Source organism: Onychostoma macrolepis, chromosome 03 (assembly GCF_012432095.1).
Source record: "Onychostoma macrolepis isolate SWU-2019 chromosome 03, ASM1243209v1, whole genome shotgun sequence".
NCBI classification, from domain to species: domain Eukaryota; kingdom Metazoa; phylum Chordata; class Actinopteri; order Cypriniformes; family Cyprinidae; genus Onychostoma; species Onychostoma macrolepis.
Genome location: NC_081157.1, coordinates 27,767,797 through 27,791,988, shown reverse-complemented (window position 1 = coordinate 27,791,988; position 24,192 = coordinate 27,767,797). Strand labels below are relative to the sequence as shown.

General features: G+C 38.6%; 1 protein-coding gene across 1 annotated transcript in view; it reads left to right on the top strand.

The window, feature by feature from the left end:
- The window catches only part of baiap3 (BAI1 associated protein 3), a 78,400-nt gene extending 54,447 nt beyond the window's left edge, over window positions 1-23,953 (top strand). Inside the window, 26 exon segments of the mRNA XM_058771053.1 lie at window positions 47-124; window positions 254-359; window positions 458-565; window positions 4,757-4,823; window positions 4,826-4,848; window positions 4,928-5,031; window positions 5,255-5,372; window positions 7,184-7,308; window positions 7,702-7,792; window positions 8,595-8,651; window positions 8,944-9,041; window positions 9,389-9,440; window positions 9,537-9,688; window positions 9,868-9,991; window positions 10,942-11,085; window positions 11,252-11,347; window positions 11,635-11,850; window positions 13,537-13,605; window positions 13,691-13,770; window positions 13,953-14,061; window positions 17,186-17,257; window positions 17,337-17,420; window positions 18,501-18,621; window positions 19,571-19,694; window positions 19,777-19,982; window positions 20,869-23,953. Of these exon segments, the coding sequence (XP_058627036.1) occupies window positions 47-124; window positions 254-359; window positions 458-565; window positions 4,757-4,823; window positions 4,826-4,848; window positions 4,928-5,031; window positions 5,255-5,372; window positions 7,184-7,308; window positions 7,702-7,792; window positions 8,595-8,651; window positions 8,944-9,041; window positions 9,389-9,440; window positions 9,537-9,688; window positions 9,868-9,991; window positions 10,942-11,085; window positions 11,252-11,347; window positions 11,635-11,850; window positions 13,537-13,605; window positions 13,691-13,770; window positions 13,953-14,061; window positions 17,186-17,257; window positions 17,337-17,420; window positions 18,501-18,621; window positions 19,571-19,694; window positions 19,777-19,982; window positions 20,869-20,972 (2,728 nt within the window). The 3' untranslated portion in view covers window positions 20,973-23,953.
- Window positions 23,954-24,192: the final 239 nt, after the last annotated feature.

The following is a 24,192-nucleotide window of genomic DNA, read 5'->3' as shown; positions in this document are numbered from 1 at the left end:
TCTCTGTTTTTTTCACTGAAAAATTGTTTGTTATTTTCCACCCAAGGGATCACGATGACGATGTTTCTGTTGCGGAAGCCTGTAAGAAGCTGAATGAAATCAGTGGATTCAGAGGAATGGGCAGGTAGGTCACACAGCAACCGTCTGTTATCTTAAAGCTAATGAGCCTGAGATACGTCTGACACATTCTCTGCAAATACTGGTTCAAATGCATGCTGAATGTATGACTCAAATGGTTGCATCATAATATTAGATATTTCAAGCAAATTGCCAAATCCGTGAGGTCTAATGGGGCTACTGCATCGGGAAGCGAGGAGAATGCTGATGACTTCCTGGGTTGCATCAACATCCCGTTGAATGTGAGTTCTAATTCCGCACACTTTAGTTTCTATAACAGTGTGGCAACTCATTGTGTTTGTCATTGAATCTTCTTTTGGATCACTTTCTCTCTCACTAGGAGATCCCAGTCGTTGGTTATGATAAATGGTTTAAGCTGGAGCCCAGATCCAGTGCCTCTAAAGTTCAAGGAGAATGTCACCTGATTCTTCGCCTCTTTACCACTCAGGTACTTCTGTTCACCTGAGATCTAGCAGCATTCATTAAAGGGATAGTAACCCAAAAAATGGAAATTATATGGTTATTTATTCACCTTTATTTATTACAGCCCGAATTCTAGAAATGTTGGGACATTTTTTTAAATTTGAATAAAATGAAAACTAAAAGACTTTCAAATCACATAAGCCAATATTTTATTTACAATAGAACATAGATAACATAACACATGTTTAAACTAAGAAATTTTACTATTTTATGCACAAAATGAGCTCATTTCAAATTTGATGCCTGCTACAGGTCTCAAAATAGTTGGAACGGGGCCATGTTTACCATGGTGTAGCATCTCCTCCTCTTTTCAAAACAGTTTGAAGACTGGGCATCGAGGTTATGAGTTTCTGGAGTTTTGGTGTTGGAATTTAGGTTTCCAGCTGCTGAAGAGTTCGTGGTCATCTTTGACATATTTTTCGTTTAATGATGCGCCAACTGTTTTCTATAGGTGAAAAATCTGGACTGCAGGCAGGCCAATTCAGCACCCGGACTCTTCTACTACGAAGCCATGCTGTTGTAATAGCTGCAGTATGTGGGTTTGCATTGTCCTGCTGAAATACACATTGTCTGGAGGGGAGCATATGAGAATGAGAGAATGAGAATGAGAATGAGAATGACAATGAGCTTCATTGCCAGGTATGTTTACACATACGAGGAATTTGTTATAGTGACAGAAGCTCCACAGTGCAACAGAATGACAGTGACAGGACAGGACACAGATAATAAAAAAATAATATACAAATATTCAAAATAGACAATGTACAAAATAGCAAAAACACAATATATACTATAGACAATTATGTATGTACAGGTATGATATGTGCAAATTTGAAATGTAAATAAGTATGTGTGTTAAGTAAATAATGTATAATAGTGTTGTGGGTTCCACGTTTATTGTCAACTGTTCATGAGATGGACTGCCTGAGGGAAGAAACTGTTCCTGTGCCTGGTCGGTCTGGTGCTCAGAGCTCTGTAGCATCGACCAGATGGCAACAGTTCAAAGTGGGAGTGTGCTGGATGTGAGGGGTCCAGAGTGATTTCGCCAGCCCTTTTGCTCACTCTGGATAAGTACAGTTCTCGGAGACTGGGGAGGGTTGTACTAATGATTCGCCCAGCAGTCGAGAATACCCTCTGTAGTCTTCTGAGGTCAGATTTGGTAGCTGAGCTGAACCAGACAGTTATTGGAGTGTAGAGGATGGATTCAATGATGGCAGAGTAGAACTGTTTCAGCAGCTCCTGTGGCTGGTTGAACTTCCTCAGCTGGCGAAGGAAGTACAACCTCTGCTGGGCCTTTTTCACAATGGACTCAATGTGATTGTCCCACTTCAGGTCCTGAGAAATTGTGGTGCCCAGGAATCTGAATGACTCCACAGCAGTCACACTGTTCATAATGGTGAGTGGGGGGAGTGCAGGGGGGTTTCTCCTGAAGTCCACGATCGTCTCCACTGTTTTGAGCGTGTTCAGCTCCAGGTTGTTAAGATTACACCAGACAGCTAGCTGCTCAACCTCTTGTCTGTAAGCAGACTCGTCACCGTCCTGAATGAGGCCAATGACTGTGGTGGCAAACTTCAGGAGCTTGACACAGGGGTCTTTAGATGTGCAGTCGTTCGTGTTGAGGGAGAAGAGCAGTGGGGAGAGGACGGAACCCTGGGGGGCACCAGTGCAGATCGTACGGGTGCTGGATGAGAATTTACCAAGCTTTACTAGCTGCTGCCTGTCTGTCAGGAAGCTGGTGGGGACAGATGGCTGAGTTAATTTGGGCTGGAGGAGTGATGGGATGATGGTGTTAAAAGTGGAGCTGAAGTCTACAAACAGGATCCTCACATAAGTCCCTGGTCTGTCAAGATGTTGCAAGATGTAGTGCAGTCCCATGTTGACTGCATCATCCACAGACCTGTTTGCTCTGTAGGCAAACTGCAGGGGGTCCAGTAAGGGTCCAGTGATGTCCTTCAGATAAGCCAAAACCAGTCTTTCAAATGATTTCATGGCCACAGACGTTAGAGCCACAGGTCTGTAGTCATTAAGTTCAGTAATTTTGGGTTTCTGTGGGACGGGGATGATGGTGGAGCGTTTGAAGCATGAAGGGACTTCGCACAGCTCCAGTGATCTGTTGAAGATCTGTGTGAAGATGGGGTCCAGCTGGTCAGCACAGGTTTTCAGACAGGCTTGTGTCACACCGTCTGGCCCTGGTGCCCTCCTTCTCTTGTTCTTTCTGAAGACCTGGCGCACATCATCTTCACTGATCTGCCAGTGCAGGATGGGGGGAGAGGGGGGTTGCAGAAGGTGTGAATGGTGTTTTTTCAAACCTGCAGTAGAACTCATTCAGATCGTCAGTTGTTGATTCTCCACAGTGCTGGGGGATGGTGTCTTGTAATTGGTGATGTCTTTCAGACCTTTCCACACTGAAGCAGGATCACTGGAAAAGAATTGGTTCCTTAGCTTTCCAGAATAATTCATCTTTGCCACTCTGATCTCCTTTTCCATATGTTGCTCTAAAACCTTTATATACCTTTCAGCATTCATAGTGCCGTCCAAAACATGCAAGCTGCCCATACCGTGAGCACTTATGCACCCCCATACCATCAGAGATGCTGGCTTTTGAACTGAACACTGATGACATGCTGGAAGGTCTCCCTCCTCTTTAGCCCGGAGGACACGGCATCCATGATTTCCAACAAGAATGTCAAATTTGGACTCATCTGACCATAGAAAACTTTTCCACTTTGAAACAGTCCATTTTAAATGAGCCTTGGCCCACAGGACATGACGGCGCTTCTGGACCATGTTCACATATGGCTTCCTTTTTGCATGATAGAGTTTTAGTTGGCATCTGCAGATGGCACAGCAGATTGTGCTTACCGACAGTGATTTCTGGAAGTATTCCTGGGCCCATTTAGTAATGTCAATGACAGAATCATCCCGATGAGTGATGCAGTGTCGTCTGAGGGCCCGAAGACCACAAGCATCCAACACAGGTCTTCGGCCTCGTCCCTTACGCACAGAGATTTCTGCAGTTTCTTTCAATCTCTTGATAATGTTATGCACTGTAGATGATGAGATTTGCAAAGCCTTTGCAATTTGACATTGAGGAATGTTGTTTTTAAAGTATTCCACAATCTTTTTATGCACTCTTTCACAGATTGGAGAGCCTCTGCCCATCTTTACTTCTGAGAGACTTTGCTTCTATAAGACATCCCTTTTATAGCTAATCATGTTACAGACCTGATGTCAATTAACTTAATTAGTTGCTAGATGTTCTCCCAGCTGATTTTTCAGCCCTTTGTTGCCCCCGTGCCAACTTTTTTGAGACCTGTAGCAGGCATCAAATTTGAAATTACCTCATTTAGTGGATAAAAGTGTAAAATTTATTCATTTAATTTATGTTCTCTATGTTCTATTGTGAATAAAATATTGGCTCATGTGATTTGAAAGTCTTTTAGTTTTCATTTTATTCAAATTTAAAAATGTCCCAACATTTCTGGAATTTGGGTTGTACAAACCCTGCATGATTTACATTATTTTGTGGAACACAAGAGTAGAATGTTGAAGAATACTTTTTCATCTACTTATTCAATGGGGATGTGTGCTATTCAGTAATTGTGAAACTCGAAAACCCAGTTCCCTATTTACTTGCATTAAATGGACAATATAAAATTCAATTATATTTAAAACAAATCTTCTTTTGAACTTTTTTTCAATTTTTTTTTCAATTTTTCAAAGAATTCTGAACAAAAAAAAATCAAGTATCACATTTTCCACAAAAATATTAAGCTGAACAGCTGTTTTCAACATTTAGAAAAATAAGAAAGACTTCTTGAGCAGCAAATCAGCCATTTTCAAATGAAAAATGGCTGTTGAAAATTCAGCTTTGCATCATAAGATTAAATTACATTTTAAAATACATTAAAATAGAAAACATTTTAAATTGTAATATTTCACAACATTACAGTTTTTACAAACAAATGCATGCTCGTGAGCATAAGAGTCTTCTTTTTAAAAACATTACAAAAATGTTTCTCCAAGCTTTTGAAAGGTAGAGTACATTCGGCATGCAGGTTTTTGAAAGACAAAATGACTGAATTTTCCATCAAGGTTATAATATTCCTATTCATCTTCATAATATTTATTAATCACTCCTACTTCTGCTCAACAGAGAGACACAGCCTTGAGTAAAATGGCCTCCAATGTGACCATTCACAAGAAGATGTTGAGCCAGATTCTGACTATGAACATAATCAAATTCAGGTTGCGCTTTTTTTATTTGCCTAGCATTCATCTGCATCAAGCTTAGAGCTTATTATAAATCACACCATTTTAATTGCAGAAAGAGCCTTATAACTGGAATGGACAAGTGTGTGCGGCTGCATGGACTGTGCTGTCCCATCATGCAGTGCAGGCCGACCTCTCCCCTCTGCAGCAGGCCATCATGTGCGTATTAAACATCAAACCTGTAGTGAGATCATAGCTCATTTGTGACATGCCACGCAGTCAGCGTGTTTATTGACAGGATGAGCACAACAGCATGAAAACAGCAAATGCTTATAACACCAAGACCCATCCTGATAATCGCTGCATGCTTCAGCTACACACGCCTGCCAACAGTGAGACTGACACTAGTGTGTAAAACGGATGTTTTTGCATGTGTTTGCAGCCGTTGGCAGTGTTACAGCAGCCATCACCGCTATCAGAGGATGAGCTACGCTCTGCTCCTCAGGCTGCTGAAAACCGTGGAGGCAGAGTGGGAGGATACTGCTGTGAACAGGGAGCTGGTGGGTTTTTACAACAGCTCGCTGACCCTGAATGTCTGGGCACAGAGACCGGAGATCACTCTGGGGCTCAGCGTTTTTTGGTGTTTTACACATTGCGCTGCAGAAAATCATTTTCTTAATCAGCATTTTTGTTCTTGTTTTCCAGTAAAATGCTTATGCATCTAGAATGAGACACGTTTAGTTAATAAATTTGCATGATATTGAGATTTGTTGCCTGAGAATATTTGGAAGCAATATTTTTGTTTTAAGCATAAATCTAATAAAATGTATTGAGGTTCATGTTTATAAAAAGTCATTATGTATGAATATCCTGTAAAATGTTTTGCTTAAATGTGAAGTATGCGCTACTACTGTCATATTATCAAACAACATTTGTCAACAGTAATTATTATCCTTACATTATCTAGCGGAAACTTGCGTTTAGCTTACCTGTCAAGAAGAAACTCCTCAAGTTTGGTGTCTTGATTGAAACCCAAACAATCCATCAAATTCCTCCATATTTTAAAAGCATTGTATAAATTCACCCATTTACCCATTATTTTACCCTGAGCCATGGCTAGACACCTGCTAGCTCAGCCTTCTATACAGTAGCCGTGCCCCAAACTCTCGCTATGGCTTTGGTGGAAAAATATCTGAGTTGGCCAGTGTTTACAGTTTTGGTGAGATAAAACCCACAAATGGCACATTTAGTAGCCAATAAAGTACACTCTTAAGTAAAATGGTTCTAAACAGAACCAAATTTGGATTCTTTGGTTGTAACAATAGCAGAACCCTTTTGTACTAAATAGGGCTCTTTTTATAAGGTCCCATACGTATCCATGATTTGAAAGTGCTATAAAGGACCTATTACACAAGTAATAAAAATAAATCTCCGTCACTTATTTAATGGAGAATTGGAGAGAATTATCCTTAACTGAACAGAGCTGGTCACAGTTACATGTTCTGTTAAACTTACAGAGAGAAAAAGACATGATTGGTAGGAAACTAGTTACAATTTGAAAGTTAAACTTTATAGTCATTTTTAAAAAGGAAATGTACCTGTCAAGAGTGCGTTGACAGTCAGTCTGTGTAGTTGGATAGCTGAGCTCCAGAAAATCAGTAATGAGGTGATTTTGACAGTTACAGAATTGAAAAACAAAAAGGTGGCAAAAAAGAACCATAAACTCTAACTCAAAGAATGTTTTAACAGCAAAGGGTTCTTTGGGCTTATGTGGTTATAAAAAGTTATACTAGCAATACTAATAGTAATACTGTTACTTCATGTAAAAAAGAACCTTATTTCTTACAAATGTAGATTAAGAGGATGTATTTTTTTACATAAAAAAAAAACTTCACCTTTAAGTACATTTATGTTTCTTAATAGATTTTAGATATTTTACTGGAAAAACAAATCAAAAACAGAACATGGATAGTTTGCTAGATATGTTTTTTAAAAGTTTAACTTTTTAGAATGCAGTGTCTTACAAAAGACCTAAGATGTGAATGCAGTGGTCCATGTCGACTTTGTTGCATTGTCAATATTTGCACAAACATGCCTCCTTTTCTGTAAACTAGGTTTATTATATTCAGCGCTATTTGTCTGGTGTAGTTAATGTTCCATAAAGTTCTTGCAGAGTTGCGCTTTGCAAATGCTAATTCACTGCGTAATACCTTCAGCGAATCGGGTACTAAAACAACGCAGTCGCGTGTGCAAATAAACGGCGCTATCAGCAGGTGTAATTAATTCTCCGCGAATTGCCCCCTAAGGCTCTAGTTTGGAACTAATTCTTTTCATCTGGGTCCAGTCTGTAATTATGTGTTTCTGAGTGCAGGAGGGTCTCTTGGCAGAGAGCTTCAGACTTTACTGTGATTACTGCCTGTCTCAAATGAAGAGTATGCGTCAAGTATTCCCCTGCAACAACTCTGCTGCCATCATACGCTGTGAGCTTATGCTGAGGTGAATTCACACACACACACACACACATACAGGCTACAAAGACTCATGAACTCACACATATGTTTACAGGAGCCAGCATTCATACGGTCGATTTCCAAGCCGATGGACCAAAATGAAACCATTTCAATTCAGATATTTCCGCCATCAATTGCAGCAGCTGTGTCTGGGAGCTCATGGTGATCTGCCCTTTTGGACTCCTGTGGGTAGATCTGTATTGGGTAGCGGGACACACAAAAATTGACATCCTGTGGGCATTTCTAGTGTTGCTACTACAATGTAGTACAGTATACTGGGCTCAGAGACACACCAACACACAAACAATTCATGCAGTTTCCACATGGTGTCGTTGAAACTATTCTTTGGATATTGATCTGCTGTGTATGTGTGCCTTAGGAGCATTGGTCACATGCAGTCAATGGCAGCCTTTAGAGCCGTGTGTTCAAACCGCAGCGAACTGCACTTGGAAATAGCAACAGTTATAAAGGTAATAAGGTGATACAGACATACAGCAGTGAGAAATACGGTGGTTCCAAAAGGTATTTGGACACTGAAGCCACACTTGTCAATGTAAATTTTATTTAGCCAGGACACATTAAATTGACCAAACGTGACAGAAATCTGTTGTAATCTGTTTTCAAATAAATGCTGTTATTTTTTAAACTTCCATTTCATCAAAGAATCCTAAAAAAATGTATCACAGTTTCCACAAAAATATCGAGCAGCACTACTGTTTTCAACATTGATAATAAGAAGAAATATTTTATAATGATTTTTAAAGGATCATGTGTCATTGAAGACTAGAGTAATGATGCTGAAATTTCAGCTTTGATATGTTTTAACACAAAAAGTTTGTTTCAAATTGTAAAATGATAAATACATTGTTCAAAATACAGACAAAAAAGTATTGTAATACTTTCTGGTTGCCAAACATAGAATATACTTCATGTGATGAAGTACACCTGTGGTTGATATATTATAACTGTGTGAACTGGAGAGGAAATGACTTCATACATCTTGAGAGACCAGATGGTTCTGGCTCTGAGAAAGGTCATGGCTATGAGAAAAGCTCCAGCAGATGCTACTTGATTTTATATTTTGTATTGAATGCAGCGGCATTTCTACAGTTAGTTTGGTTTACAATTTACAATTTCCAAAATTGTCCAAAATGCTTTTGGGGCCACTGTACACGGTGATTTTAAATAGTTCATATTTTACTAAATTATGGATACATTTGTATATTACTGCTATTTTTAATTTATTGTTTCTTTGTTTATTCCTGACTTTAGAAAGGTACAGTTGAGTGGTATGAAGGAATAATATCAAACATCAAACCAGATGAAGGCGTAAGTATTGATTTAATTACCATTTAAAAGTGTTTTCAAATGTAGTTGCAACCATTTATCTACAGCACAAAGAAAGCTTGGAAACCAACATGAAAACCTAGTTTCAGTTGCCCTTTATATTGTGACTTATATTAACTGGAACAAACAGAAAATGTTGTACTGTACAGTATGTCTACATTCATACTGCTGTAGTTAAAGCACCTGTAGTTTCTCTGTTGCTGATAACTGAACAAGAAAGCATTGGTCAGGTATTTCAATAGCTTATGTACCTGTTGTCTGCACATCTCTACAGATTCTAGAGGAGCAGCTGAGGCGTTTGGTTATGGTGGTGGATGCAGTATGTGTTGATGTGCAGAGAGGACAAAATGTCTACAACAAGCTTTATTACAGGTATTTTTAGACATGTGTAATTCATAATTGCAAAAAATAATGACTATTTTCCAACAGGTTTCCAAAGCATGCTCATTGCCCACCATTGGTCGGTCAAACAGTCCCACTACAAACTCACGTCTAGTCAGGATTGCTGTGTTGGGCAGAACAAACAGAACAATGTTTTGATTGCCCTGCAGAGACACAGCATTCAGGAAAGCCAGCCTACGAATAGCTTATTTAAATCACACTTCATTTTTAATGAGATGGGTAGGGACACAACAACAATAAAACAAGCTTAAAAAAAACAAACAAACAAAACAAAAAAAAAAATTTAAAATGTTTTTTTTTTTTGTCTTGTCTTTCAGCTCTGTGAAGGTTGACTTCTTCAGCATCTCCTACCGGCAGTTAGAGAAGCTTGTAAGTTTGAGCACCCCTGGGAACACTTAAAAATAAGTCTTGCCTCGATAAACAGGATTCAGGCGATAGAGCTTTAATGCTGTGCTGTGTCTCCAGGTGGCAGATGACGTGAATGTGGCAATGGAGCGAGTGTGTGGGAACCTGGAGCAGGAGAGTTCACGACTCACCCAAACCATGGGAGAGACCCTTTTTGAGCTCTATATGTCTCTGAAGTCCCTCAAGCGCTTCAGGGAGTTTCTGCCTCTTAAGTTAGTCACTGGGTTCCTCTTAATCCATCTGCATGAGAGCTAATTCATCAGCTAGACTAATTAAAAGAGTGAATGTACATGAGGATAGATTGTTGATAGATTGATGATTCTACTAATACTTATGAGTGATCCTGAGGATGGCTTAGTCATAACTGGTGATTGTGGACATTTCTTTTCAGAGACACTAAGATGTTGGCTCTAACTGGATTTCACAACTGGTTCAAGACCTCTATTCATAAATGGCTGCATATTGTACATGAAAGATCCACTGACAGGATCCGCAAAGCTGTGGAAATGGATCAGGTGAGTTGGAGGCCAAACTAAAACATTATAGCTTATTACAGCTACCAATACAATATGTGGCCAATTAATTTGAGTTCTTCAATGGCGATGTCAGAAAGAATAGAATAAAATAGCAACAGATTATCGGCCTGGGCATGTTTCCAGAAAACTATGGATTGACTTAATATGAACATACAAGATTAATTTTAAAAACACATTTAAAGTGTTGTACAGCAATAACAGTGATAGCAATGCTGCAGATGAGTAGACAGAGAGAAATAGCTTATGGAAGGTGAGGAAGATGGTGTGGGGCGACATGATGACAAGCCAAGACATGTTATGGTTTCCATGCATGCCACTGAGTCATTGTAAAACCCATTTCCACTTTAAAGACAGCATATCCGCCCCTGCTGAATTTTATTCATATAGTTGTCTGCAACCGTCATGCCAATACTTTGTTTATACCAACAAGGTTGCCCACCCAAAATTTCATTTTCAATTATATTATTTTATTTTTATATTAGATTATTTTGTTTTTAAATTAAATATAAATGTGTTTGCTTTAATGAAACCAAATTAAGAAAAAATATAAGAATAGTAGCATCATAAAAATATGTTTTGTGGATTTTTTCACAAGACTTTCCTGTACTAGTTACAATGATTTTGGGATTAAGTTCAACCTATAATTTTAAGAATTTGTATATAATATTTTCTATGAAGTACTTACAGTTCTTTTTATAAAACATGGCCCTGGCAGAAAATGTTCTTCATGGTAAAAAGAAATGTTTTTTTTAAAAACTGTTCACTGAAAGGCTCTTTGTGGAACCCAAAATGGTTCTTATATGGCATCACTGCGAAAACCCCCTTCAGTTTTAAGTGTGTGCTGAGAAGACAGAAATCAAGTCAATGTACCCCACTGAGAGCGTATTGTGTTGGCTGCATAGCGTAACGTGTCTATTTTAATGGTACAGCTGGAGCCGATCCAGAGTCAGACCAAACACAGCTCCTCGGCGGTGGACGTTACGACATGCTTCAGCCAGGTGCGGGAGTTCTGGGCCCAGCTGGCGTGGCCTGATTCAGCGGGAGCCTTCATTTTCATCACACGCCTGACGGACGTGAGCGCCTCTAAGCTCTAAGCTCCACTTTCATAAGCATGTAGTTTAAGCTTGCACAGCTGGGGAGCGGCGGTCAAAAACACTGAAAATAAAAAGCATGCTCGTAATGGAAACGAGAATTGATGGTTTCACCCACATAACGCAATTCTTTCTTGATGTGTGGCAGAATTTCTGCAGCGAGGTGGTGTGTTACGCCGAGCTGATAAAGCGCAAGATTGAGAGGGGCCAGCTGGGACAAGACCACAAGAGTTTCATCGTGCAGGTACTGCTTCTGGGCAAGGGAGGGTTGGCTTTCATTACGAGCGAAGTAAATGTCACTGTTGAATGCTTCTCCCTGACAACACTGACGTCTCAGCGGTGCGCTTGTGTCACAGTGTGTCTGACCTCATTAGCGCCCCCTTTTCATTTTGCACTATATGCTTTCTCTCTCCCTCCGCCCCATTTAGACCTCCTTATTTTCTTCTTTTTTGTTCTTTCCACTCTTTACCTCTCCTTTCCTCATTTCCGATCTCCCTTTCTCCTCTTCCTGCTGCTGCTGCTTTGGTGCAGGTTTGTGTCGCTCTGAATAGCACGGAGCATGTGCGCGTGTACCTGGGGGGTCTGCCGCGGGACCTGGACTGGCGGGGGGTCGAACAGGCCATGGAGGAGTCGTGCGGCTTGGAAGGGAAGGAGCAGGTCAACAAGTCCCTCAATGGGCAGCTCTACAACGCTGATATCGACCTGCAGAGGGAGGCCAAACGCCTAATCACACACCTTACTGATAGGGTAATGGCATACATCAAGAAACACAGTTCAACTGCTAGGAGACCTGATTATATCAAGAGCTATAGCAACATACTGTACAAGCATGTTATGCTAACGCTAAAGCATACTGTTCCCAAACATAGGTTTCTGAAAATTAGATTTCTGGGGTGCCTTTCCTATTCAAGGACGTAACTCATTACTTAAAGGAATAGTTCACCCAAAAATTTAAATGAACCCATGATTTACTCACCATCAAGCCATCCTGGATGTATATGATTTTCTTCTTTCTGACGAATACAATTGGAGTTACATTAAAAAATGTCCTGGCTCCTCCAGGCTTTATAATGGCGGTGAATGGGTGTTGAGATTTTGAAGTCCAATAAAAGTGCATCCATCCATCATAAAAAGTAGTCCACACAGCTCCGGGAGGTTGATAAAGGCCTTCTGAAGTGAACTGATGCATTTGTGCTGGAAAAATGTCCTTATTTAAAACTTCATAAACTGTAATCTCTATCTTCCACTAACTGTCTTGTGCGCATTCACGAGAGAGTGGCATCCAGCGGATAACTTAAGATGAAAAGTCAAAGGAGCAAAGGAAGCGCAAAGGAGAGAGCAAAACAAAACGAATCACCGGTCACGAATTAGAAGTACAAAACAAGGATTTGTAAAGAAAAATGTTGGAGGATTTTGATACAAGCCAAGAGTAGACTGGTTTTCCTTTGTTGTAAACAAAACTTGGTTCTTGTGAGACTATCATATTCTCACCAGAGCTGTGTGGAGCACTTTTTATGATGGATAGACACACTTTTTTGGCCTTCAAAATCTCAGCAGCTATTCACTGCCATTATAAAGCGTGGAGGAGCCAGGACATTTTTTAAATATAACTCTGATTGCATTCGTCTGAAATAAGAAAAACATCTACACCTAGGATGGGTTGAGGGTGAGTAAATCATGGGTAAATTTTCATTTTTGGGTGAACTATCCCTTTAACTACGTAATTTACTGCAACATTGGATAAATAAACTAATGTCAGATTAAAAAGAATTAAATTAGTCAGATTATTTCTGTAAAAGCTAGTCATGTCTGTTTCCCGAGACTATAGAAACTTTGCCGCTCAGCCGTTGTTTGGACCACATTGGTTTAACATCATAGAATTATCGTTTATGACATCACAGTTGTGTTGGAGCAATAACTTATTCTAGTTAATTCAAGTTAGAATTAAAGTCAGGTGTAATGTTATGTTATGTATGTTATGTAAACAACAAACATGGCATCTGAAAACGTCTTTGTTATTTTTGTTCACCATTGTTTTACTTTATTTCCAGATGTTTGAGGGTCCCTCAGAGTACAAGAGCGCATTCACATGTGCACTCTTTAAAAATGTCACTTTTATTCTCTTGACAAACATGTAATGGAAGATATAGATTGTACCACGTCATCTATTTATCTAATTAAGTCAACGTCAAACTATGCTTATGACCATATTTCAAGAGCAGTAGTTCCAATTATTTACAAAGTTTACAGTTTGCGATGCTGCTTTGCGAATGTTTGGAGCTGAAGTTTTGGGGAAAACCAAATCATTGAACTATGTTGATAACAACAGTCATTGTGACCATACTGTAGTTGGCTAAGGATGGTTTTGGGAAATGCACCACTGCACAGTTTCTGGGGTAAAAAGTCAATCACATAAAACTCTGTCCCACACAGATGCTTCCTGAACTCAGAAAATGTATTCAACACATCAGCCTGTCTCCAGACTCCATTAACACTGATGAGGTAAGTATGAATAAACATAGAAAGAACATGTAATTATGGCCTAATATGTTTTTCAATGTATCTCCTCTTTGATGAACTGCTCCAGGCTGTGGCTCCTCTGATGAAGTACCTAGATGACACTCTAGTCATCCTCAATGAGTCACTGGTTAAAGAGAATCTAACAAGGTAATTACTTGCTTCATTTAGTGACAAGGGGGACATACTGTAATGATAAAAGTAATGACACAGATTTATCCTTGGAAGCATGTTTTCCAAGTAAATTGGCCTCTGTAAAGTGGTAATCGACTGCATGTGAAGGAGGTCACTGTGTCCATGAGTGTGATCTTTCTGGTTGTTGTGCACCCCAGGGTTCTGCAGAGTCTGTGGGAGCTGCTCCTGCGGATGATCCTGGACACTGTGGGGGAAAACAGGGGCGTCCAGGTGGAATTCTACACACGGTTCCAGTACACCGTAGAGGTCAGTCACATAGCTGCTTTTCCACCGGAGGGCAAAAACGTTCTCGTTGCTTAAGCAATTCATGCCGATCCAGCCCAGCCGGTACAGAAATGGCTTCATTTTCCACTGTGGGGCTGATAACAGAGCTCGTAGTACTATATATCAGTCGTTGCCTCAGTAATCAGTGCTGGGTAGTAACTGATTACCTGTAATCTAGATTACATAATCAGATTCCAAAAATTAAGTAGGCCTACTTGTAATTAACTATATTACATTTTAAAATACTCAAAATCAGACTACAGTTACTAAGTCTTTGTCTTAGGAAGGCTTTTGTCTTTCAAACGCATTAAAATGCATAAAATCACATGATTTTTTATTTATATGTATAGCAGGGATTTCCATATGATAATAGCAAAGTCAAATCCTTAAGAAGAAGAAATGAAGGTAAACAAATAAAATATTTATTTAAATCAATGTCATAAACGTGTTAGGTCTAAAAGTAATCAAAAAGTAGTTTATACTGATTTTATTACCTAAAATGTGTAATGTAATGCATTACGTTACTAACTACAATTTTTGTCATGTAATTTGGAATCAGTAAAGGACTATAATTTAATCTTCCCAGCTCTGTCGGTAATCCAAGTGCTTACAGTTTGAGATATAAATAGTAACTGCAATATGGAGGATGATCAGATATTTCTGTTTACTACATTGAAATAGCATTTGGCTACAGAGAGAAACTGGTAGCCAGACAACAGAGCAGGGACCAATCCTGAGTACTGACGTCATTACACGCAGTCTACCAGCATGGTTCCAGGTTTGTAATCGCACCGTGCCGAACCAAGCTCAAGTGGAAATATAACTGTAACCGTTCCTTACCATTCTTTGAATTGTTCGACCCGAGGGTGGAGAAGTGGCTAATGAGTATCACAAAGTCCCTTTCAAAGAAATTCAGTTCACTCTGACTGTATTTGACAGCTGTTTCACTCATACAAGACCAACTCCTGTACTTGAATGGGGAAACATCAAAGTCTCAAAAGCTTGCCAATCTCATGTTTAACATATTTCAAATCAGCCATAAACTGAAAATTTTTACTGCCGTAAAAATGTTTTTTCTTATGCTCAAATAGTGTAAAAAAAATAATAATTCAGGTTGGTCCACATGTGCAGTCCCAAGCGCAGGTCTCAGGACACCAGCTGTTTCTATAGCAACCAGAGCTTCTAACAGCAGCTGTAGTGATGCGATGACTTTACCAGTTACCATCTGGCCCTTTTACTTAGGCCCAGTTTACACTAGTTCGTTTTTGTTTTAAAACAGCGTTTTAGAATGAAAACGATCCCCGTTTACACTGCCGTTTCTGCTGCGTTTCAGAAACGATCTCCGTTTACACTACACAACCTAAAACGCATGCCACGTGACCATTCGTGCAGGTACTACCATAGATATGTATAGGTAGATGCACTATTATTTAGATGGCAGACTCTATCCATACATATCTATGGGTACATGTGAAATATGTTATTGTTTACATGGTCGTCAAGGATGCAGAGCGAATGTGGGCAGCCGCGCCATCGTTTTCAAAAGTCTCCGTTTTGGTCCGTTTACACTGAAACGCAACCCCAGAGTTTTCAAACTAAAACGGGGTCTGCAGCGTTTTCAAAAGTCTCCGTTTTCGACCTCAAAAACGCATGAGTAGTGTAAACGATAGGCTTAACCGTAGCAAAAGCTATGCGTTTTAAAACGAAAACACACTAGTGTAAACGGGGCCAGAAGACGGGATTTATTCTGCCATATTGTGCGTTACTTTTTTCTTCCATTTAATAGTAATATGAGTGAACCATCTTGGTGTATAGTCCTTGGCTTCCATAGATAGGTTACTGGTACTCAACCTGGAATCATTCTGTGTTCCCACTGGAAAAAGGTGATTTTAGGCCAAATAAATTGGCTCTACAATGGTCTAAAATCCTGTACAGCAATCAGTACAGCAACAGTCAAGCAAGAGGTCCCTAGTAAAAAAGTATAGTTAAAATCTATTAACATATTTACTGACATATCGCCAGAGACTTACTGATATAAAAATTATAATTAAACTTTATTTGAAGTACTACTTGTGAACAATGCACATTTCTTAATATTAAGCCTAAAATGTGTTTTAATGTTAATCCTATTGATGAGGATTGTATGATCAGTGAATAATATCGGTCTTTAAATGCAAGATATATAAGGTGTAGCTAAAGTATACTTGCAAATATACTTCAGTATATCTACTTGTAGTATACTTGGCATGAAAGAAATGCATTTCGTATTTCAAATACATTTTAGTATATTTATTTTTCACTTGGGGTATAAAAAAAATATCAAAAACTTTCGAAAAATTCGTACAACTTGTAAGACTCAAGGCTGGAATACACTGCACAACTTTATACACAAAAAAACTCACAAAGAAACATGCGGATGGAGACGCATGACAAATTAATACAATGTGTTCAAAAATGGCTCAAAAATGTTCAATATCCTCCAAATGGATGGAATCATAATATAAAGATAAAAAATCAGAGTCGGTTTTGAGAGAGGTTGGCAGGTCCCTTGCCTGAGCTCCAGCAGTATTTTGAGGGAAAATGAGTAGGCCTACTATATTATTGAGGTTAGTTAACAAATGCTGCTGAAAGCCAACTATGTGTTTTGCCAGCTTGCGGTGACTGCAACTCTGAGATTGCAAAGGGCAGTGATCCTCATGTCCGGTTTCTCTCAGTCGGCATTCACAGTCATGGTTTTACATCATGCATGACACCATCAGATATTCGCCATTGCTCTTGGCCACAGCTCAGTGGAAAACTTAGGACATCCCCAGTAGCATGTCAATATGTGAGATCCAGTATTCCAACAGAGAAGAACTGGCAGGAACTCACCACAGATTTACATGAAAACTCATGAAGTGCTGAGCGAGCGTGTGGGTTGAACATGTTGTTCACCATATAGTTGATCTATTAGCATAACAAGTCTCAAGAGTGTGTTACGAGAGTCTGCATGTCTGCTGGACTCTGTGCAGTCAAAGAAAAAATGGCATAAGGTATAAAGTACAATGACTTGTACTGATTGTCAGTCAGGTTACCTTTATTACAAACTTTTTTACTTTTTATGCAGACACTGGTGCAGTTCTTCCACGCTGATGGAGAAGGACTGCTCTTAGAAGACCTTAAGAGTGGAGATTATAAGGTATTCTCACCTTTAATCAATGCGGCTGATGAAATGAATAAGCATGGACTCATCTGCCTTCCCTCTTCCTTCCCATCAGGCCCTGGACGAGGAGCTGCGTCTGAACAAATGCTCCTCCTTTGAGCTGATCGAACAGTATTTCCTGGAGAAAATCTCCCAGCAGGTGGGTAGGAGTCCTGCTGAGCCGTCACAGCTTTTAGCTCCAGCCCTGCAGAGAGAGGAGGTGTTGATTAGGAGCTAAGACATCACAAATACGATTCCTTCCTCTGATGATTAAAAGTTTACATCAGTCATTTCCTCTTTGACTAAGTGTTCCTTGCACTGTGAAAGATTTCACAGCCTCTGACTGTGTCTCAAATCCTGCTAAGCTGACTTGCTGTCTGCTGCCTACGGGGGCAGATGTCTGCACAATCAGCATGTTACGAAACCGAACCGAACCTCATAATTGTCTGATCTGAACTGCTTTCAAAGGCAGCAACTTTGTTAACTTCTTTAAAAAAAAGTTTGCTGCCAAACAAATATCATTCCTCACATGAAGTACACTAAAAGCATGTCCCACAGTTGATGTTAGCATGCTGCTAAGCTAGTCAATTATGTAATAGTTAAAAAAAAACTAACTAGGAATTTAGAAGTTACTTAATGTGGGCATTCAAGTGATTTTGCTTAGGGTATGAAAACTTCAGGCAATTTTATATTTCTTGTCCTCCATTTGCATGTGTAGCTTCATGATTTCCCTATATGAGTGGCGTTTCCTGGCAAGCTTTATCTTTACTTCATGCACATTAAAGCAAATGCACACACAAAATACATTTTCTTCTATATTGACATCCCTGTATCCGGAAAGTCAGGGTTAAAATAAAAACCGGTGGTGGTGTTCATGTAAGGTAAATATGATCATTCCTACATGACCTGAAGTAAGATTTATCCAATAACTTAATATCACTATATACCTGGGAGATACATGTTGGGTTGCCACAAATTCTGGCCACAGTGTGGTGGGCCAATCTCAAAAAGTAGCACCATTTCACCATCTACAATTTGAGACAATTTTCACACCAGGTCCACATCTATGGTGGCTAAAAATGCTATTTCACTTGCTTTTGAGGCACAACCTGTTAGAAAAATTGTTTCTAAAAGCAATTGTAGAGTTTCAACCTTGCCTGATGTGTTAACTAGATGTGAATGTTATGTGTATTATGTGCTATAGATGGTAATCTTTAACAGATGTGCATTTGCTTTACAGAGAATCTTAAAGCACAGTCGTTTTGGTCGTATCAGTGTGAAGTGTTACTATGATGCACCTGAGCAAAGACTTACTGTGGAGATACTGCATGCAGCTGACCTCATTGCCCTGGATGCTAACGGTAAAAAAATAAAGAAATAAATTATATATATATATACATAACTAAACACACACACACACACACGCACACATATATATTAATCCTTATTGATTATTTATTTTGTATGCTCATTTCTCTTATGTTTACATTTACATAAGAGAAATGAGATCTCTCTCTATTTGTTCAAGGAAATAAGTTAATCTTTAAAAACGCTAGTAATGTAAGAACACTGTTAAATGTAATATCTAGCATATCTCAAAATGATTATCAATTTCCATACAGTGCATTATAATGTTGAGATACCTAAATTAATTTACAGTATAGCATTTAAAATATTTTTGTATTTTTAATTTATCCAGAAAAAAAATAATTGTAATTGTAAAATCGACAGATTTTTAATATCGATGAATCGACATTCTAGCAATGTTTCTACTGTAAAACCCTAAGCCTATTATTTAAAAAATGTGCATGTAAAATACAAGTTTTAAAACTGATTCCATGTATTTATTTATTTATTTGGGAAAAAATCAAGAGAGAGAGAGAGAGACTTTGACTTTTAAAGGTCTATTTATTTACAATGAAAAATAAAACATTACAACACTAAACACTGATGTTTTAAGAAAACAAAAAGACAGTGAGAGAGACATTTAAAATTAAAATTTGAAAATCTATTGACTAACATTGACATTGTTCAGCATTCAAAATGTGAAGTAATGATTTCATAACATTTGCATCCTGAATTGTATTGCTCTTTCTTAAATCTGGTCTTTGTTGCATATTTGAACCAATTATAGCCAATTTTACATTGTAACAAATTAGTTGCACTGTGTGTTGAATCTAATGTGAAAGTTTTCCACTATTCCTTTTCTGCTGTGTTTACTACTGCTATTTCCTTCCAAATCTAGTTACTTACTGATATTTTCTGTTGTTATCTGTTACTGTATTTGTCTCCAAATTCGTGCTTTCCTAGGCCTCAGCGACCCATTTGTCATCGTGGAGCTGTGTCCTCACCATCTGTTCCCCACGGCTCGGAGTCAGCGCACCCAAGTGAAGCTCAAAACCCTGCATCCGGTTTTTGATGAGCTTTTTTACTTGTGAGTACCACATCAACTGCTTACCTCAACACTTGAGTCCCAGCGCCCCAAACAGCCCTTTGATCCCACTGCTTCTTCACAGCCATGTCAGCCCTGAGCAGTACAGGCACAGGTGTGCCTGTCTGACCTTCACTGTGATGGACTATGATTGGTTGTCCACTAATGATTTCGCTGGCGAGGCTGTTGCCCCACTGAGTGACTTCTGCTGGCCGGGCAGGCCAAGTGCCACACCTGCTGGAAAGACCCTTCAACCGGTTATCCTGCATTTGTCCCGCCAAAAACCAAGCGGTATGCTAATCTGTCCATTTTATCCACCTACCCATGACATTTCTCCTTAAGAGTAAGCATAAAACGTCTTAAATCAGGGGTACTCAACTCTGCTTCTGGAGACCTACTGAACCTTTGTGTAGAGTTTAGATCTAGCTAACGGTACCTTCAAGTCCTTCTGGGAAATTCCTACATACGAGTTTGCAATTACAAGGTGATTAAACAAAATAGAAGTATTAGGAATTTTAAAAATGAGAAAGAAATATGAAAACATCTGCCTAAGACAAAGTGCTATTGCTATAAATAAAAATTTCTGATGTTTCCTAGCTGTATTTTATCATTCTTGTGCTGCTTATTTTCTTGCAAACCTGTCAGCTATAAACCGGCTAAATGGGTACAGTTTTCCAGTATTATTGCTATTCTTCATTAACATTACAGAATAAAAAAACAAAACATATTATACTCAATATCAGATTGCTTCCACAATGATTCTTGAACCATTGATAAATTGGCATTGAAGAAAATCCAAATTTTGCATAAATATCTCATAAATATAATATTTACGAGTATACGATTTAGAGTAGCATAAACTCTCCACGAAAGCAACTTTATAGAAACAGTGTTGAGTCCTATGGAATAATGCGTGATTGTACAGTAAATATGACATGTTATTTAAAGACTGCTGATTATTTCTACATTCAGAGAGAGAAAAGCAAGTAGGACTGGTTAGATTTCATTGTTTTGTCAGCATTGCTTGGTGTTTAGTATCTGTTGCAGCCTGTCCTCTTGAAAAGATTTCCAATTACATGTGTCATTGTCTATCGAGAGGTCTGCCACCTCAACATTATTGTTGTGTCTGCCTGGTCTGATGGATTCATTTCTGACTGAGTTGCTTCTTGTGATACAGAGAAGCCCATCATGAAGATGCTGGAGGCTAGAACAGGAGACAGAGAGGCTCAAGAGTTTGTGCGAAAGCTGAAAGAGATCGAGAAGTCAATGGAGGAAGAGTAATGTGTCCCCTGTAGTGCACGTATTTCTGATGGTGGTCTTTTTTACCTGTTGTACTGTTTACTCTTTAAATGCAAACTCTTTTAAATGTATTTTTCACTGTTGTCCAGAAAAAAAAAAAGGTAAGATCATGTTTAAAGATCAGTATTTTATCACTGTTCAGCACTTAATGTGTGCTGTGTTTTGATGTTGAAGCCCTCTGCTTATTGTTCATAGGATTGTATGAATTTAGTAGTAGAAGGGTCTATTTTGAAAGAAACATTTGAATTCAAACGCTTATCTGAGCTTTAGATTATGACTTGAACTCAGAGAACTTGAACTTTGAAATAAAGACGAATGTTTACTTGAGGATTTTCAACAAACACTATAAAAGTAACAGAATTTCAATACATGCAGCAGTTTTGCAAGGCCACGTACACACTGCAGATAAATACGGTTTACTGCAAAAAAAAAAAAAAATCCTTTTCTTGATCAGTATTTTTGCCTTGTTTTCAAGTCAAAATATCTAAACATTCTTTTAGAGATTTGTTTTCATACAATATATCTCAAATTAAAGATATTTTTCTGATGTCTGAGGAGTAAAAAAATACATATACAGGAAAAACCATTTGCAAGGAACTTGCAAGAAACTATCAATTCATTAACTTTTTTGTTCGCTTTAGGAATAGTATATGAAATATTTTGTTGCTTTTTTTGTGTGTAAAATGTTTTTTTTTTCTTTTCTTTTTTTCAGGTTTATGCTGTCTAGCATTCAAAATTTTGGGGTTAGTAATTTTTTTTTTCTTTTTTTTTTTTTGAAGTCTCTTATGCTCACCGAGGCTTTATTTAATATAATTAAAAATATATATTTTATTTATTTTCAAATGCAATTTATTCTTGTTTTGGCAAAACTGAATTTTCAGCATCATTACTCCAGTCTTTAGTGTAACATGATCCTTCAGAAATCATCTTAATATGCTGATTTGCTGCTCAAGAAACATTTCTTAATATTACAAATGTTGAACGCAGTTGTTCTACTTAATATCTTTGTAGAATTTGTGATAAATTTTTATTTTCATGATGAATACAAAGTAAAAACAAAAATAATTGTTTGTAACATTATAAATGACATTTACTGCCACTTCAATTTAATGCATCCTTGCTAGATAAAAGTAATAATTTATTTAAAAATCTTACTGATCCCAACCAACTGCTAACGTTTCTTTAAAAATAGCTAACACTAAACTGAGTGTCTCAAACAAGACAGTTTCACGCAGCTCCTCTTGTTTATCTTTGCACCAAGCCCATAAATCAAATGTCATTTTCAAATGGCCTTTAATATTTCCCCAGAAAATTTGACATGGAGAATGTTGGCATCTTTGTTTTTTTACAGCCAAACCGTTGCTATGGTTATCACCACGTCAACCATCGCAAAAGTGACTCCTGTATTCCACACACACAGAAGGGATTCACTGCCGCATTTAAATGCAGTCGTCACTCCCTAAACTTTGTAGTGTGTACGTGGCCTACGTGTAGCATGAAAGGCAACAGAATGATGATGACTTTTTCATGTAATCATACAGCAGCGCCGATATGATAATGTTTACCTTATTACTGATCGAAAGTGTTCTCTGTCCGCTCTTATCAAGGAAAATACTTTCAGAAAAGTCCTTTATCTTAAACTGTGAATGTTCAGTATTTGTCCTTGAATCCCACTGGATTGTGTTGAGATTTTATCGTAGCATTTCTGTAAGATGTTGTCTTTCCTAAAGAATGTATTTGTTTATGCCAAGTGGTTTATCAATTTACGGGTTTAATGTTCAGATGGTTCTCTTTTCTTGTATTTTCTCTGCAAAATGACTTGTTTTTATTGCCAGTAAATGATTAGGGTAAAAAAAAAAATAGGACTTTTTCACATCGCAAAAGCTTTTCACCACTACGTTTTGAATGTCTGGCCACTTTTGTGACTGAAGCAGTACAGTATGGGGGTTCATTGGATATATGAACCATTCTATCTCGTTCTTTCCCATCTGTACATTACCAGTAGCTCTCAGCAGGCCACTTCCTGTTCAGCTATTATAACTTCAGCCTGTTACTTTTAGTCACCAGCATCTCTCTTCTTCTGACCTTCACACTTATCATGTGCTATTCACCTCCTGGTGAGTGAAAACCACCAGAAATGAGCCACTCGCAAACAAATGAAGGCCAAAACCTGCTGAAACATACCGCAGCACACAGCAACACTGATATTACTGCTCCACTTGAAACATGCTCAAGAATGTGATACTGTCAGCAACTCTCTGTCTCCTTTGTGACTCCAGTAATGGTGTAGATGGTGTGTGTGCATGCACGTGTGTGGCTGCGTGCACTTTGAATTCAATAAACAGATGATAACGATTAGAAAGAGACGTGTTTATGCTGAAAACGTTCAAACAGCCTTCATTTGAACAGAGTCATTGTGTGATCATTATGGGTATTTTTGGCAGTTTTTGTGCACATGGTGTTGTGGTGGCCTTCAGGATCTCATCTTCTCCCACCAGCAGAGACGTCTTCAGCCTCATTATCACCGCATGCTTTCAAACCCACACTGCAACTGAGCCTCACAATTCTGCAGTTATTCCAGGTATTTGATAAGAATTGCAGAAATGCAGAATTTTACCAATTTAAAAAAATAGCATGCAAAATAACAGACTGTTTTTGTAAAATAGCTGGAAGGTAAATGAAACCGGAAGCTCTAGTAATATGACTGCGCCTGCTCTCAAGTTACAAATAAGGTGGTAGCCTACACATTTCAAATTTGGTGTCGATTACGTTTTATTAAACAAAATGTTTGAACACACTGCAGTACAACACTCTCAACAGGGCTCTCAAGATATAGCAGGGGTGTCAAACTCAGTTCCTGGAGGGCCGGAGCCCTGCAGGGTTTAGATGCAACCCTAATTAAACACACCTGATCCAGCTAATCATGTCATTTAGGCTTATTTGAAATCTAGATGGTTTGTGTGTTGGAGCAGGGTTGGAACAAAACTCTGCAGGGCTGCGGCCTCCAGGAACTGAGTTTGACACCCCTAAGTTATAGCAAAAGTTTGGAGTGAGATTAGGGGAGGGGCCATGCAAAGGGGAGGAGCAACTCAAATATTTGCTAGCAGTTCAATTTTACCTATTGTTCCTAATTGACCAGCACAAATAGAAATGATAACATCTCGTAAATCTGATGAAAGACAAATTAATTCTAATAAAATAA